This window comes from Salvelinus namaycush, unplaced genomic scaffold (assembly GCF_016432855.1).
Source record: "Salvelinus namaycush isolate Seneca unplaced genomic scaffold, SaNama_1.0 Scaffold3, whole genome shotgun sequence".
Classification (NCBI taxonomy): domain Eukaryota; kingdom Metazoa; phylum Chordata; class Actinopteri; order Salmoniformes; family Salmonidae; genus Salvelinus; species Salvelinus namaycush.
Window position 1 is genome coordinate 596,668 of NW_024059896.1, and position 14,355 is coordinate 611,022.

General features: G+C 40.1%; 1 protein-coding gene across 1 annotated transcript in view; it reads left to right on the plus strand.

Moving 5' to 3' along the window:
- LOC120039783 (zinc finger protein 271-like) overlaps positions 1-14,355 on the plus strand; it is a 68,680-nt gene that overhangs the window by 21,695 nt on the left and 32,630 nt on the right. Inside the window, exon 4 of the mRNA XM_038985162.1 lies at positions 8,621-9,206. Coding sequence (XP_038841090.1) covers positions 8,621-9,206 — 586 coding nt within the window. The remainder of the gene's footprint in view (positions 1-8,620; positions 9,207-14,355) is intronic.

Below are 14,355 nucleotides of genomic sequence, written 5' to 3' on the forward strand. Positions count from 1 at the left end.
AGCGCATGGTGAAGGCTCCATGCAGGATTTCGCCACAATTTCTCTGTATAAAATGGCCCATAACTTTAACACTAGCAGAGATCCTGGAACTGATATACCCTTACAGTATATTATATTCAACAATGTATACAAAAATCAACATTTATATTTTCAATATTCATGTAAGAAATGTTAGAATGAAATCCGAATACTACTCATATTACAGAGCAAGTGGTAAAGATTCATATTACACCCATTGTTGATTTGTAGCCTGTAGCATCTAATGATGAAACATTATGGAGGACTGTAGCAGCTAATGATGATACATTATGGAGTCTTAAAACTTCTTTTGGCTAGTGGAACCCCTCGACAACATTCCGCTGAAAAGGCAGAGCGCTAAATTCAAAAATATTTTTTTGATGCATTCACAAGTGCAATACACCAAATTAAAGCTTAACTTCTTGTTAATCTACCCATCGTGTACGATTTCAAAAAAGCTTTACAGCGAAAGCACATCATATAATTATGTTAGGTCAGAGCCTAGTCACAAAAACACACACAGCCATTTTCCAGCCAAAGAGAGGAGTCACAAAAAGCAGAAATATAGATTAAATTTAATTTATCACTAACCTTTGATGATCTTCATCAGATGGCACTTATAGGACTTCATGTTACACAATACATGTATGTTTTGTTCGATAAAGTTCATATTTATATCCAAAAATCTCAGTTTACATTGGCGCTTTATGGTCAGTAATGTTGTGCATCGAAAACATCCGGCAAATTTTCAGAGGCACATCAATTTACAGAAATACTCATAATAAACATGTAAAAGTTGATAAAAGATACAAGTATTATGCACAGAATTATAGATATACTTCTCCTTAATGCAACCGCTGTGTCCGATTTCAAAAAAGCTTTACGGAAAAAGCAAACCATGCAATAATCCGACTACGGCGCTCAGACACAAGCCATGCAGATACCCGCCATGTTGTTGAGTCAGAAATAGCGTTTTAAATATTCACTTTGATGATCTTCATCAGAATGCACTCCCAGGAATCCCAGTTCAACAATAAATGTTTGTTTTGTTCGATAAAGTCCAACATTTATGTCCAAATACCTCCTTTTGTTAGCGCGTTTGGTAAACAAATCCAAACTCACGAGGCGCGGGCAAGTCCAGGCGAAAGTTCGGATGAAAAGTTCAAAAATGTATATTACAGTTCGTAGAAACATGTCAAACGATGTATAGAATCAATCTTTAGGATGTTTTTAACATAAATCTTCAATAATGTTCCAACCAGAGAATTCCTTTGTCTTTAGAATTGCAATGGGACGCAGGTCGCTCTCACGTTTAGGCGCGTGATCAGCTCATGCCACTCTGGCAGACCTCTGGTTGAAACAGCTCTCATTCCCCCCTCCTTCACAGTAGAAGCCTCAAACAATGTTCTAAGACTGTTGACATCTAGTGGAAGCCTTAGGAAGGCTGCAATATGACCCCATAGACACTGTACATTCGATAGGCAATGAGTTGAAAGCTACAAACCTCAGATTTCCCACTTCCTGGTTGGATTTTTCTCAGGTTTTCGCCTGCCATATGAGTTCTGTTATACACACAGACATAATTCAAACAGTTTTAGAAACTTCAGAGTGTTTTCTATCCAATATTACTAATAAGATGCATATATTAGCTTCTGGGCCTGAGTAGCAGGAAGTTTGCTCTGGGCATGCTTTTCATCCGAACGTGAAAATGCTGCCCCCTTATCCCAAACAGGTTAAGTACTGCAGTGCATCTCCTCCTCATGGACTGCACCAGATTTGACAGTACTTGCTGTGAGATGTTACCCCACTCTTCCACCAAGGCACCTGCAAGTTCCCGGACATTTCTGGGGGGAATGGCCCTAGCTCTCACCCTCCGATCCAACAGGTCCCAGACGTGCGCAATGGGATTGAGATCCGGGCTCTTCGCTGGCCATGGCAGAACACTGACATTCCGGTCTTGCAGGAGATCACGCACAGAAGGAGCAGTATGACTGGTGGCATTGTCATGCTGGAGGGTAATGTCAGGATGACCCTGCATGAAGGGTACCACATGAGGGAGGAGGATGTCTTCCCTGTAACGCACACCGTTGAGATTGCCTGCAATGACAACAAGCTCAGTCTGATGATGCTGTGACACACCGCCCCAGACTATGACGGCCCCTCCACCTACAAATCCCCTCCTTCGACGATAAACGCGAATCCGACGATAAACGCGAATCCGACCATCACCCCGGGAGATAAAACCGCGTCTTGTCAGTGAAAAGCACTTTTTGCCAGTCCTGTCTGGTCCAGTGACGGTGGGTTTGTGCCCAGAGGCGACGTTGTTGCCGGTGATGTCTGGTGAGGACCTGCCTTTTCAACAGGACTATAAGCCCTTAGTCCAGCCTCTCTCATTCAATTGCGGACAGTCTGAGCTAGAGATCGACCGATTAAGCGGAATGGCCGATTGATTAGGGCCGATTTCAAGTTTTCATAATCGGAAATCGGTATTTTTGGGCGCCGAATTATTATTATTATTTTTTTTTTTTTTATACCTTTAATTAACTTGGCAAGTCAGTTAAGAACACATTGTCAGCCCGGGGGATCCAATCGTGCAACCTTACAGTTAACTAGTCCAACGCAATAACGACCTGCCTCTCTCTCGTTCCACTCCACAAGGAGACTGCCTGTTACGCAAATGCAGTAAGCCAAGGTAAGTTGCTAGCTAGCATTAAACTTATCTTATAAAAAACAATCAATCATAACTACTAGTTAACTACACATGGTTGATGATATTACTAGGTATTATCTAGCGTGTCCTGCGTTGCATATAATCTGACTGAGCATACAAGCATACAAGTATCTAAGTTTCTGACTGAACGGTGGTAGGCAGAAGCAGGCGCGTAAACATTCATTCAAACAGCACTTTCAAGCAGCTCTTCGTTGTGCGTCAAGCATTGCGCTGTTTATGACTTCAAGCCTATCAACTCCAGAGATGAGGCTGGTGTAACCGAAGTGAAATGGCTAGCTAGTTAGCGCGCGCTAATAGCGTTTTAAACGTCACTCGCTCTGAGCCTTCTAGTAGTTGTTCCCCTTGCTCTGCATGGGTAGCGCTGCTTCGATGGTGGCTGTTGTTGTGTTGCTGGTTCGAGCCCAGGGAGGATCGAGGAGAGGGACGAAAGCTATACTGTTACACTTGCAATACTAAAGTGCCTATAAGAACATCCAATAGTCAAAGGTTAATGAAATACAAATGGTATAGAGGGAAATAGTCCTATAATTCCTATAATAACTACAACCTAAAACTTCTTACCTGGGAATATTGAAGACTCATGTTGAAAGGAACCACCAGCTTTCATATGTTCTCATGTTCTGAGCAAGGAACTTAAACGTTAGCTTTCTTACATAGCACATATTGCACTTTTACTTTCTTCTCCAACACTTTGTTTTTGCATAATTTAAACCAAATTTAACATGTTTCATTATTTACTTGAGGCTAAATTGATTGTATTGATGTATTATATTAAGTTAAAATAAGTGTTCCTTCAGTATTGTTGTAATTTTCAGTATTACAAATAAATAAATAAAAATCGGCCGATTAATCGGTATTGGCTTTTTTGGTCCTCCAATAATCGGTATCGGCGTTGAAAAATCATAATCGGTCGACCTCTAGTCTGAGCACCGATGGAGGGATTGTGCGTTCCTGGTGTAACTTGGGCAGTTGTTGTTGCCATCCTGTACCTGTAAGTGTGATGTTCGGATGTACCGATCCTGTGCAGGTGTTGTTACACGTGGTCTGCCACTGCGAGGTCGATAAGCTGTCCGTCCTGTCTCCCTGTAGCGCTGTCTTAGGCGTCTCACAGTACGGACATTGTAATTTATTGCCCTGGCCACATCTGCAGTCCTCATGCCTCCTTGCAGAATGCCTAAGGCACGTTCACGCAGATGAGCAGGGACCCTGGGCATCTTTTTTCTGTGTTTTTCAGAGTCAGTAAAAAGGCCTCTTTAGAGTCCTAAGTTTTCATAACTGTGACCTTAATTGCCTACCGTCTGTAAGCTGTTTGTGTCTTTACGACCGTTCCACAGGTGCATGTTCATTTATCGTTTATGGTTCATTGAACAAGCATGGGAAACAGTGTTTCAACTCTTTACAATGAAGATCTGTGACGTTATTTGGATTTTTACGAATATTCTTTGTAAAACAGGGTCCTGAAAAAGACCCGTAATTTTTTTTTGCTGAGTTTATTTTGTATATGTTTTATGTTGAAAAGTGTTTTTTTCTCAGACATAAATAAACAACTCCAGGTGAAAGACAAAGGCCAAAGCTGTAATAAAATAACAAATTAACTGGCAAAGCAGCAGTGCGAGGCCCGCATCCAGCAACGTCACGAGTCACATTTTGCAGCTATTTCAGTACAGCACTACAGGGAGAGGGAAATAATCCACTGGACTAGTTTCAATTTATGGAATCACTTAGGAGTTTCTGGATTTTGGTTAAACTTCTCCTTTAAAGCATCAGACTCCATAGTAATTCATCATTAGAAGCTACAGTCCTCCTTTAATGCAGCTGGTGGCCACACCAGATACTGACTTACTTTTTATTTTGACCCCCCCCACTTTGGTCAGGGACACATTATTCAATTTCAGTTAGTCACATGTCTGTGGAACTTGTTCAGTTTATGTCTGTTATTGAATCCTGTTATGTTCCAACAAATATTTACACATGTTAAGTTTGCTGAAAATAAAAGCAGTTGACAGTGAGAGGACGTTTCTTTTTTTTGCTGAGTTTAGATTGACGAGGGGGGGAAAACAATTGAATCAATTTTAGAATAATGCTGAAATGTAACAAAATTTGGAAAAGGTGATGGGGTCTGAAAACTTAAAACCTCTCTGGGATATGTGGGACGCTAGCCTCCCACCTGGCCAAAAGCCAGTAAAAATGCAGTGTGCCAAATTCAACTAAAATACTATAAATATCAAACTTTCATTAAATCACACATGCAATATACCAAATTAAAGCTACACTTGTTGTGAATCCAGCCAACATGTCAGATTTCAAATGGGCTTTTCGGCGAAAGCAAACGATGCTATTATCTGAAGATAGCACCATAGTAAACAAAGAGAGAGAAGCATATTTCAACCCTGCAGGCGCGACACAAAACGCAGAAATAAAAATATAATTCATGCCTTACCTTTGACGAGCTTCTTTTGTTGGCACTCCAATATGTCCCATAAACATCACAAATGGTCCTTTTGTACGATTTAATTCTGTCGATTATATATATCCAAATGTCCATTTATTTGGCGCGTTTGATCCAGAAAAACACCGGTTCCAACTTGCGCAACGTGACTACAAAGTATCTCAAAAGTTACCTGTAAACTTTGCCAAAACATTTCAAACTACTTTTGTAATACAACTTTTGGTATTTTTTTACGTAAATAATCGATAAAATTGAAGACGGGATGATCTGTGTTCAATACGGGAGGAAAACAAACTGTAGCTAGCTTTCTGGTCACGCGCCTCTAACAGTACACTTCAAGTTACCCTCGTTCTGGATGGCCGTACTTCTTCAGTACACAAAGGAAAAACCTCAACCAATTTCTAAAGACTGTTGACATCCTTTGGAAGCGGTAGGAACTGTCCCTTAGAAATCTGGATTCAATGAAAAATAATTGAAAAGAGAGTGACCTCAAAAAAAACAAAATCTGAATGGTTTGTCCTCTGGGTTTCGCCTGCTAAATAAGTTCTGTTATACACACAGACATGATTCAAACAGTTTTAGAAACTTCAGAGTTTGTTCCATCCAAATCTACTAATAATATGCACATCTTATCTTCTGAGGATGAGTAGCTGGCAGTTGAATTTGGATATGCTTTTCATCCAAACGTGAAAATGCTGACCCCTATCCTAGAGAAGTTTTTAACGAATGCACTGTGTGTGTGTGTATACTGAACCAAAATATAAACAAAGATTTACAGTTTATATGAGTCAGTGATTTTAAATAAATGAGGCCCTAATCTATGGACTTTACATAACTGGGCAGGGGCGCAGCCATTGGTGGGCTCTGGAGGGCATACGCCCACCCATTGCGGAGCCAGGCCCAGCCAATCAGAATGAGTTTTTCCCCACAAAAGGGCTTCATTACAAAGAGAAATAAACTCGGGTGGCTGGTCTCAGACAATGTGGAGCTCCTGGGCTGGCGTTGTTACATGTGTTCTGTGGTTGTGAGGCCAGTTGGATGTACTGCCAAATTCTCTAAAATGATGTTGGAGGTGGCTTCTGGTAGAGGATTTAACATTCAATTATCTGGTAACAGCTCCAGTGGATATTCCTGCAGTCAGCATGCCAATTGCACGCTCCCTTAAAACTTGTGGCATTGTGTTGTGTGCCCGAACTGCACATTTTAGTGGCCTTTTATTCTCCCCAGCACAAGGTGCACATGTGTAATAATCATGCTCTTTAATCAGCTTGATATGCCACACCTGTCAGGTGGATGGATTATCTTGGCAAAGAATACATGTTAACTAACAGGGATGTAAAAAATTCTGCAATCTTTTTTTTCATCTCATGAAACATCCAACACTTTACATGTTGCGTTAATAGTTTTGTTTATTGTAGTTACTCTCAGTTTTAGGAACATCTTCCCAAATATTTCACTTTATTTTTTACTTTACCCAAAATATGACATCAGCGATAGTCAAAATGTTGAAAATCTGTGAACGTCTAAATAACAAATTGGGCCATTTAAACAGCAGGCGTCGAACCCTTTCGACAACGGGGAGATTTTACTGATGTGCTTTGTGTCTTCGACGTAAAAACAAGTTTTGGACTTCCACTTAAAATTACTTATTTACTTATTTTATGTTTAAGGAAGTGTGTACAGTTGTGGCCAAAAGTTTTGAGAATGACACAAATATGAATTTTCAGTCTGCTGCCTCAGTTTGTATGATGGCAATTTGCATATACTCCAGAATGTTATGAAGAGTGATCAGATGAATTGTAATTAATTGCAAAGTCCCTCTTTGCCATGCAAATGAACAGAATCCCCCCCCAAAACTGGAAGCTTCAAAAGGAGGGTGGTGCTTGGAATCATTGTTCTTCCTCTGTCACCCATGGTTACCTGCAAGGAAACACGTGCCGTCATCATTGCTTTGCACAAAAAAGGCTTCACATGCAAGGATATTGCTGCCAGTAAGATTGCACCTAAATCAACCCTTTATCGGATCATCGATAACTTCAAGGAGAGCGGTTCAATTGTTGTGAAGAAGGCTTCAGAGCAGTTTAATTGTTGTGAAGAAGGCTTCAGGGCACCCAAGAAAGTCCAGCAAGCGCCAGGACCGTCTCCTAAAGTTGATTCAGCTGCGGGATCGGGGCACCACCAGTACAGAGCTTGCTCAGGAATAGCAGCAGGCAGGTGTGAGTGCATCTGCACACAGACTGATATTCTGCAAAAGGTACAGGGATTGGACTGCTGAGGACTGGGGTAAAGTCATTTTCTCTGATAAATCCCCTTTTCGATTGTTTGGGGCATCTGGAAAAAAGCTTGTCCGGAGAAGACAAGGTGAGCGCTTCCATCAGTCCTGTGTCATTGCCAATGGTAAAGCATCCTGAGACCATTCATGTGTGGGGTTGCTTTTCAGCCAAGGGTGTGGGCTCACTCAATGTTGCCTAAGAACACAGCCATGAATAAGGAATGCTACCAACACATCCTCCGAGAGCAACTTCTCCCAACCATCCAGGAACAGTTCGGTGACGAACAATTCTTTTTCCAGCATGAAGGAGCACCTTGCCATAAGGCAAACGTGATAAGTGGCTCGGGGAACAAAACATCAATATTTTGGGTCCAGGGCCAGGAATCTCCCCAGACCTTAATCCCATTGAGAACTTGTGGTCAATCCTCAAGAGGCGGGTGGACAAACAAAAACCCACAAATTCTGACAAACTCCAAGCATTGATTATGCAAGAATGGGCTGTCATCTAAGGTTGTGGCCCAGAAGTTAATTGACACCAGGGTGGATTGCAGAGGTCTTGAAAAAGAAGGGTCAACACTGCAAATATTGACTCTTTGCATCAACTTCATGTCATTGCCAATAAAAGCCTTTGACACTTATGAAATGCTTGTAATTATACTTCAGTATTTCATAGTAACATCTGACAAAAATATCTGAAGACACTGAATCAGCAAACTTTGGAAATTAATATTTGTGTCATTCTCAAAACCTTTGGCCACAACTGTAGCTCGCATTCTGTATCATACAGCTATGAAAGTTATATATTTAGAACCACCTGCTCGATTGGAATTAAGCGACGTCTGTGTCTTGAGTGTCCAAGAACGGTTTAGTTTTTTGTTTTCTGACTTGTAAAGCAGAATGAATAAAAAAGTAATGTTAACATTATCAGTAATTACCAGGAAACTCTACAACATTTGTTTTAAAATCACACCAAGATTGTTAAAACTGGCCTTAGGTTATTGAGCGATCTGATTAGGATTTACCCTCGTAGCAAGGCCTATTTATCATGTGGAGGTTTCATTCAGGTCTCTTTTTTTTAAAACACACTGTCTTTGGCAGGAGAAAGACCAGACTCAGAGGAACCAGAGCCAGGGACGTCCAAACCAACAAGAAGACACCAGTGTTCCCACTGTGGAAAGTGTTTTAACCAGTTAAGGGACCTGAAACAACATGAGAGAATACACACAGGGGAGAAGCCTTATCACTGCTCCCAGTGTGGCAAGTGTTTTAACCAGTTAGGGAACCTGAAACAACATGAGAGAATACATACAGTTGAAAAGCCTTACCAGTGTTCCCACTGTGGAAAGTGTTTTAACCAGTTATGGGACCTGAAACAACACGAGAGAATACACACAGGGGAGAAGCCTTACCACTGCTCCCAGTGTGGAAAGTTTTTCAGCCAGTCAGGGGAGCTGAAACGGCATGAGAGAATACACACAGGGGAAAAGCCTTACCACTGCTCACAGTGTGGAAAGGGTTTTAACCAGAAAAGCAACCTCAACCAACATGAGAGAATACACACAGGAGAGAAGCCTTACCACTGCTCCCAGTGTGGAAAGAGTTTTAACGATTTAGGGAGCCTGAAAAAACATGAGAGAATGCACACAGGGGAGAAGCCTTACCACTGCTCCCAGTGTGGAAAGTGTTTTAACGATTTAGGGAACCTGAAAAAACATGAGAATACACACAGGGGAGAAGCCTTACCACTGCTCCCAGTGCGGAAAGAGTTTTAAAGATTTAGGGAACCTGAAAAACATGAGAGAATATACACAGGGGAGAAGCCTTACCGCTGCTCCCAATGTGGAAGGAGTTTCAACCAGCTGGGGGAGCTGAAATGGCATGAGAGAATACACACAGGGGACTTGCTGTCTTGTATTGTTGACTGATAATGATTACCTGTTTTTACCATATGAACTTGAATTGTACAAAGTATAATAAAACATATATTTGTATGTTTTTATTAGAAAACATGAATTGAATATGGAGTTTGAATATAGAGTAGGTCAGATTCCATGTGTTTAAATGGTCCTTTTTTAAACTCTGTGTTTGTGTTTATCTGGGTGTCTTTCCTCCAGCACTACAGATATAAAGTGATATTTGGATGTGATGCATTTGTTCCGTTGTTTACATTTGCAATGTTGGCCCACTGATGATTTAATGAAATGAAAATGTTCACAGACTCTGCAATGCAAAATGTTAATTGTATGTGTCCACATATCTGAGTATGTGACTTGTGGTGGATGAATCAGAATTAGTTGGGTAACATAGATAATTAAGATGTCTTATCTGCATAATATGCTTATGTGATATACTTGTTATTAGAATGTATCCCTTCGGACTCTGGTGTTGGCAGTTGCACTTCTTCCCTCAGCTGGGGCTCAGTCACCTGGGGCCCAGAGAGGGGAGAGGTCAGGCTTGTCTTTCACATGTCCCTGGTGCTATGCAGAATTTCAGGAAGGGAAGAGGACAGGAGGGAACATTGTCTTCATATGTGAATGTATCTGTTAAACTATGTGAAGGGATGGTGTGATTAATGGGGAACCAATTACTGGTTTCCACAATGTCTGTGCGCAAGTCACTCCCTCCTTTGGCATTGGGGGGAGGTGTATGGCAGTGTCTGGAACCATTGTATGTCCTCTCTGATGTTGCACTTATCCTGGGATAGTGTATGACCTAGAGGCTCACTCCCCTCAGTGAGCTTGTCCAGGAGTGTGGTCAAGAAGGGGTTTTACTTGAGATGGGAGTATCTAGAGTTGACAATTGAGTTATGCCATTGGAAGAGTTGGTGTTTTTGTGCTATGAAGTATCAGGAAAGAGATTAGAACCTCGTCTTAGGGACCAAACTGAATGATAAATTATAGCGAATGCTATCTGGCTACGGGATACTCCTTTCTCATTATAATGTCTCACTTTGTGAACTGTTCCTAATATCTGTGGTTTGTTATGTCGACTAGGGGGGTGGATCTTTGCTATAAAAGATCTCAGTAGCCATTGTCTTGCCACTCTCAACGGTTCATTAGAAATAGTGAATTGTTGAAAGTCATTGCAAAGATCTTATGATTAAAGATGTAGTTTAAGTATAACTCTGATTGGTGTGTGAAGTTTGTCTCTCCTCATTTGGTAATACAGAAATTAACCACCACAGACGAACCTTGTGAAACTGACCTATTATAATCTCCTGTTCCTGGGAGTATCATCCTGCGTTGCAAACTAGCTGCCCCTGCGTCTTTGTATGAATAAAGTCCCTCCCAGGAACAGGAAACTATAAAGATATGTGTTCATCACCTAATGCTTCAGGAATTCAGACTGTCTTCACTGCGCTGTGTAACTGTTATTCTCTCTGAGCTCAGAAATAAAGAATCTTGGTTTGACTTGGACTCCAGCAGATCCTTATTTTATAATATCCACCACAACTCTCCCACGGATTGCTGTTTCATCATTGTCTCAAAGAAGAGTTCCTCGTTCCACTTTCCTGGGTGCAAGCTTCCACTGGTTGAATAAACGTTTCCACGTCATTTCAACAAAACACCTTTTGTTTCATGGACTTGCAACCTAAATCCAATGACAGGTGACATTTTATGTTGATTTCATGTTGAATTGACTTTAGTTGACGACTCAAAGAAATGTAAATAGAAACTAGATGTTGAACTGACGTTTGTGCCTAGTGGGCTGGTTTGAATAAGCGGCAGGTGTTTGATCAATATCCACCTTAGTAGCTAAGTTTCCATGTAATTTGCAACAGATGTTCATGTGAATATTCTAAAATCTGCATTAAACAATATATGCATTTTTCCACAAGAAATGTCTTTATCAGACAGACTTATTGCTGATCAAAGGCTTTACGAGACCAAAAAAATACTTTTGCTGTTGAATTCCCATGTGCCGAATGGAAAAATACAAGTTAAAACCTCTTTGGGATAGGGGGGCGCTGTTTTCACTTTGTAAAAAATCGTTCCCAAATTAAACTGCCTCGTACTCAATTCTTGCTCGTACAATATGCATATTATTATTACTATTGGATAGAAAACACTCTCAGGTTTCTAAAACCGTTTGAATTATATCTGTGAGTAAAACAGAACTCATTTTGCAGCAAACTTCCTGTCAGAAAGTGAAAAATCTGAAATCGAGGCTGTGTTCCAGGGCCTCCCTATTAATTTGCTTGAAATCTATGGATAAACATGCACTTCATACGCCTTCCACTAGATGTCAATAGGCAGTGAGAGGTGAAATGGAGTGTATAGCTTGATCTGAGGTCAAGAGAGAGCTCTTGGAATGACATGACCCCAATTTCCTTTGTTCAGGAAGGCGCGGGAAGGAACTCTGGATTGCCTTCTGAAAAGCTTTCGTTATAGACGGCTATTATCTCCGGCTTTGATTTTATTTGATAAATGTGATAATATCATCGTAAAGTATGTTTTTTCAATATAGTTTTATCAGATTATTGAAAGTTTATCGGGAGTTTTGGCGTGTTCCGTTCTCTGCGTTTGGTGACGATGGACAGCTTCGCGCCACTTGGCTAGCTTTGGTTGCTAATTCGACAGACGAAGAGGACATTCTAAATCCAAACAACGATTATTCTGGACAAAGGACCCCTTGTACAAGATTCTGATGGAAACTCAGCAAAAGTAGGACCCATTTATGATGTTATTTCGTATTTCTGTCAAATGTTTAGTATTATTTTCCGCCCTGATTTTGGGCGCTGTCTCGCTATAACGTAAGCTGTATGTCGTACTAAAGTTATTTTTAGAATTCTAACACGGCGATTGCATTAAGAACTAGTGTATCTATCATTTGCTTTACAACATGTATTTTTTAGTAAAGTTTATGAGTTATTTGGTCAGAATATATCCGGAGATTCTGGTAAAAAGTTGCTACGTTTTCACAATGTATAACCACGGATTTCAGCTCTAAATATGCACATTTTCGAACAAAACATAAGTGTATTGTATAACCTGATGTTATAGGACTGTCATCTGATGAAGCTTGTCAAGGTTAGTGAAAAATTATATATCTTTTGCTGTTTTTTTGCGATCGCTAACTTTTGCTGCTGATAAATGGGTTGTGTTTTTGGCTATTGTGGTAAGCTAATATAATGCTATATTGTGTTTTCGCTGTAAAACACTTAAAAAATCTGAAATATTGGCTGGATTCACAAGATGTTTGTCTTTCATTTGCTGTAAACCATGTATTTTTCATAAATGTTTTATGATGAGTATTTAGGTATTTCACGTTGGTCTCTGTAATTGTTCTAGCTGCTTCGGTGCTATTTGTGATTGTAGCTGCAATGTAAAACTATGATTTATATCTGAAATATGCACATTTTTCGAACAAAACATAGATTTATTGTATAACATGTTATAAGACTGTCATCTGATGAAGTTGTTTCTTGGTTAGTTTGGTTGGTTCTTGGTTAGTTTGGTTGGTTTTGTGCAAGCTACCTGTGCTGTGAAAGAAATGTCTGTGCTTTTTTTGTATTTGGTGGTGAGCTAACATAAATATACGTGGTGTTTTCGCTGTAAAACATTAAAAAAATCGGACATGTTGGCTGGATTCACAAGATGTTTATCTTTCATTTGCTGTATTGGACTTGTTAATGTGTGAAAGCTAAATATTTCAGTTTTTTTTCTTTTTTTTTTCGCGCGCTGCCTTTTCAGTGGAATGTGGGCGGGGTTCTATCTGATGTCATAATACACCCCTCTGATAGTGATACATTTGCTCCATTGTTTCCATGTCAGTTGGTTTCCCACTCTGATGATTTATATCTGACAGAGGGGCTTTAAAGGAATAGTATGGTGACATCTTAGCGGGGCTTTAAATAAATAGGATTATTCATTAATTTAATACTCCTATAGCAACAATACACTGCAGCTTTGACATCAAGAAGAGATTGGGCTGATGGGTGTTGGTGCTACTATACAGGTAATGCTGTCCAATATGAATGTGAATGTTCAATACACACAATAGGTTGATCAGTAGCCAGTTAGTTAGCTGCTACGTTTTTAGCAACACAACTCGCAATCAACAAAGTCAAAATGCCCTCCAGGCCTGGTGGTGGCAGCAGTGTACTACATTAACTGTTTACCAGAGCTTCCTGAGGGGAAACAATTAGGCTGTATATAGCTTGATTTTGGAGCCAGCAGCATACCACCTTACTTCCCACAGCTGGCTTGCTTCTAAAGCTAAACAGGGTTGGTCCTGGTTGGTTATGCAAACATTTGTTTATTAGATTATGTTTATCATTAAGAATATTGTTTTATTTCTAAATGGTCACGCCTTGCTTTGGTCATGTGTTCTCTTATGGGTCAATCATTTTAATTAGAATATAGCAATTACGGTGTCTCCTCAATCACTTCCAGTGCCTTTGGAAAGTATTCAGATTGGGGACATTGCCTTGTGTCGGGTGCCATCTTTCAGATGGGACGTCAACTGAGAACAGCATGCATGGGAGGAAACTGTTTACAATTTGGCTCATGCATCCTCCCTTCTCTCCCCTGTAACTATTCCCCAGGTTGTTGCTGTAAATGAGAATGTGTTCTCAGTTGACTTACCTTGTTAAATAAATAATAACCATGTTTCCATCAAAAGTTGTTTAATTAGGATATATACAAATATGATGATGTCATAGTGAATTCATGACATGTGAATGAACAAGCCTTTTCATACTTTATAACATGGCTATATACAATGCCTTCAGAAAGTATTCAGACCCCTTGACTTTTTCCACATTTTGTTACATTACAGCCTTATTCTATTGTGTATTAAATCACTTTTTCCCTCTCATCAATCTACACACAATATCCCATAATGACAAAACAAAAACAGGTCTTTAGAAATTGTTGCTAATTT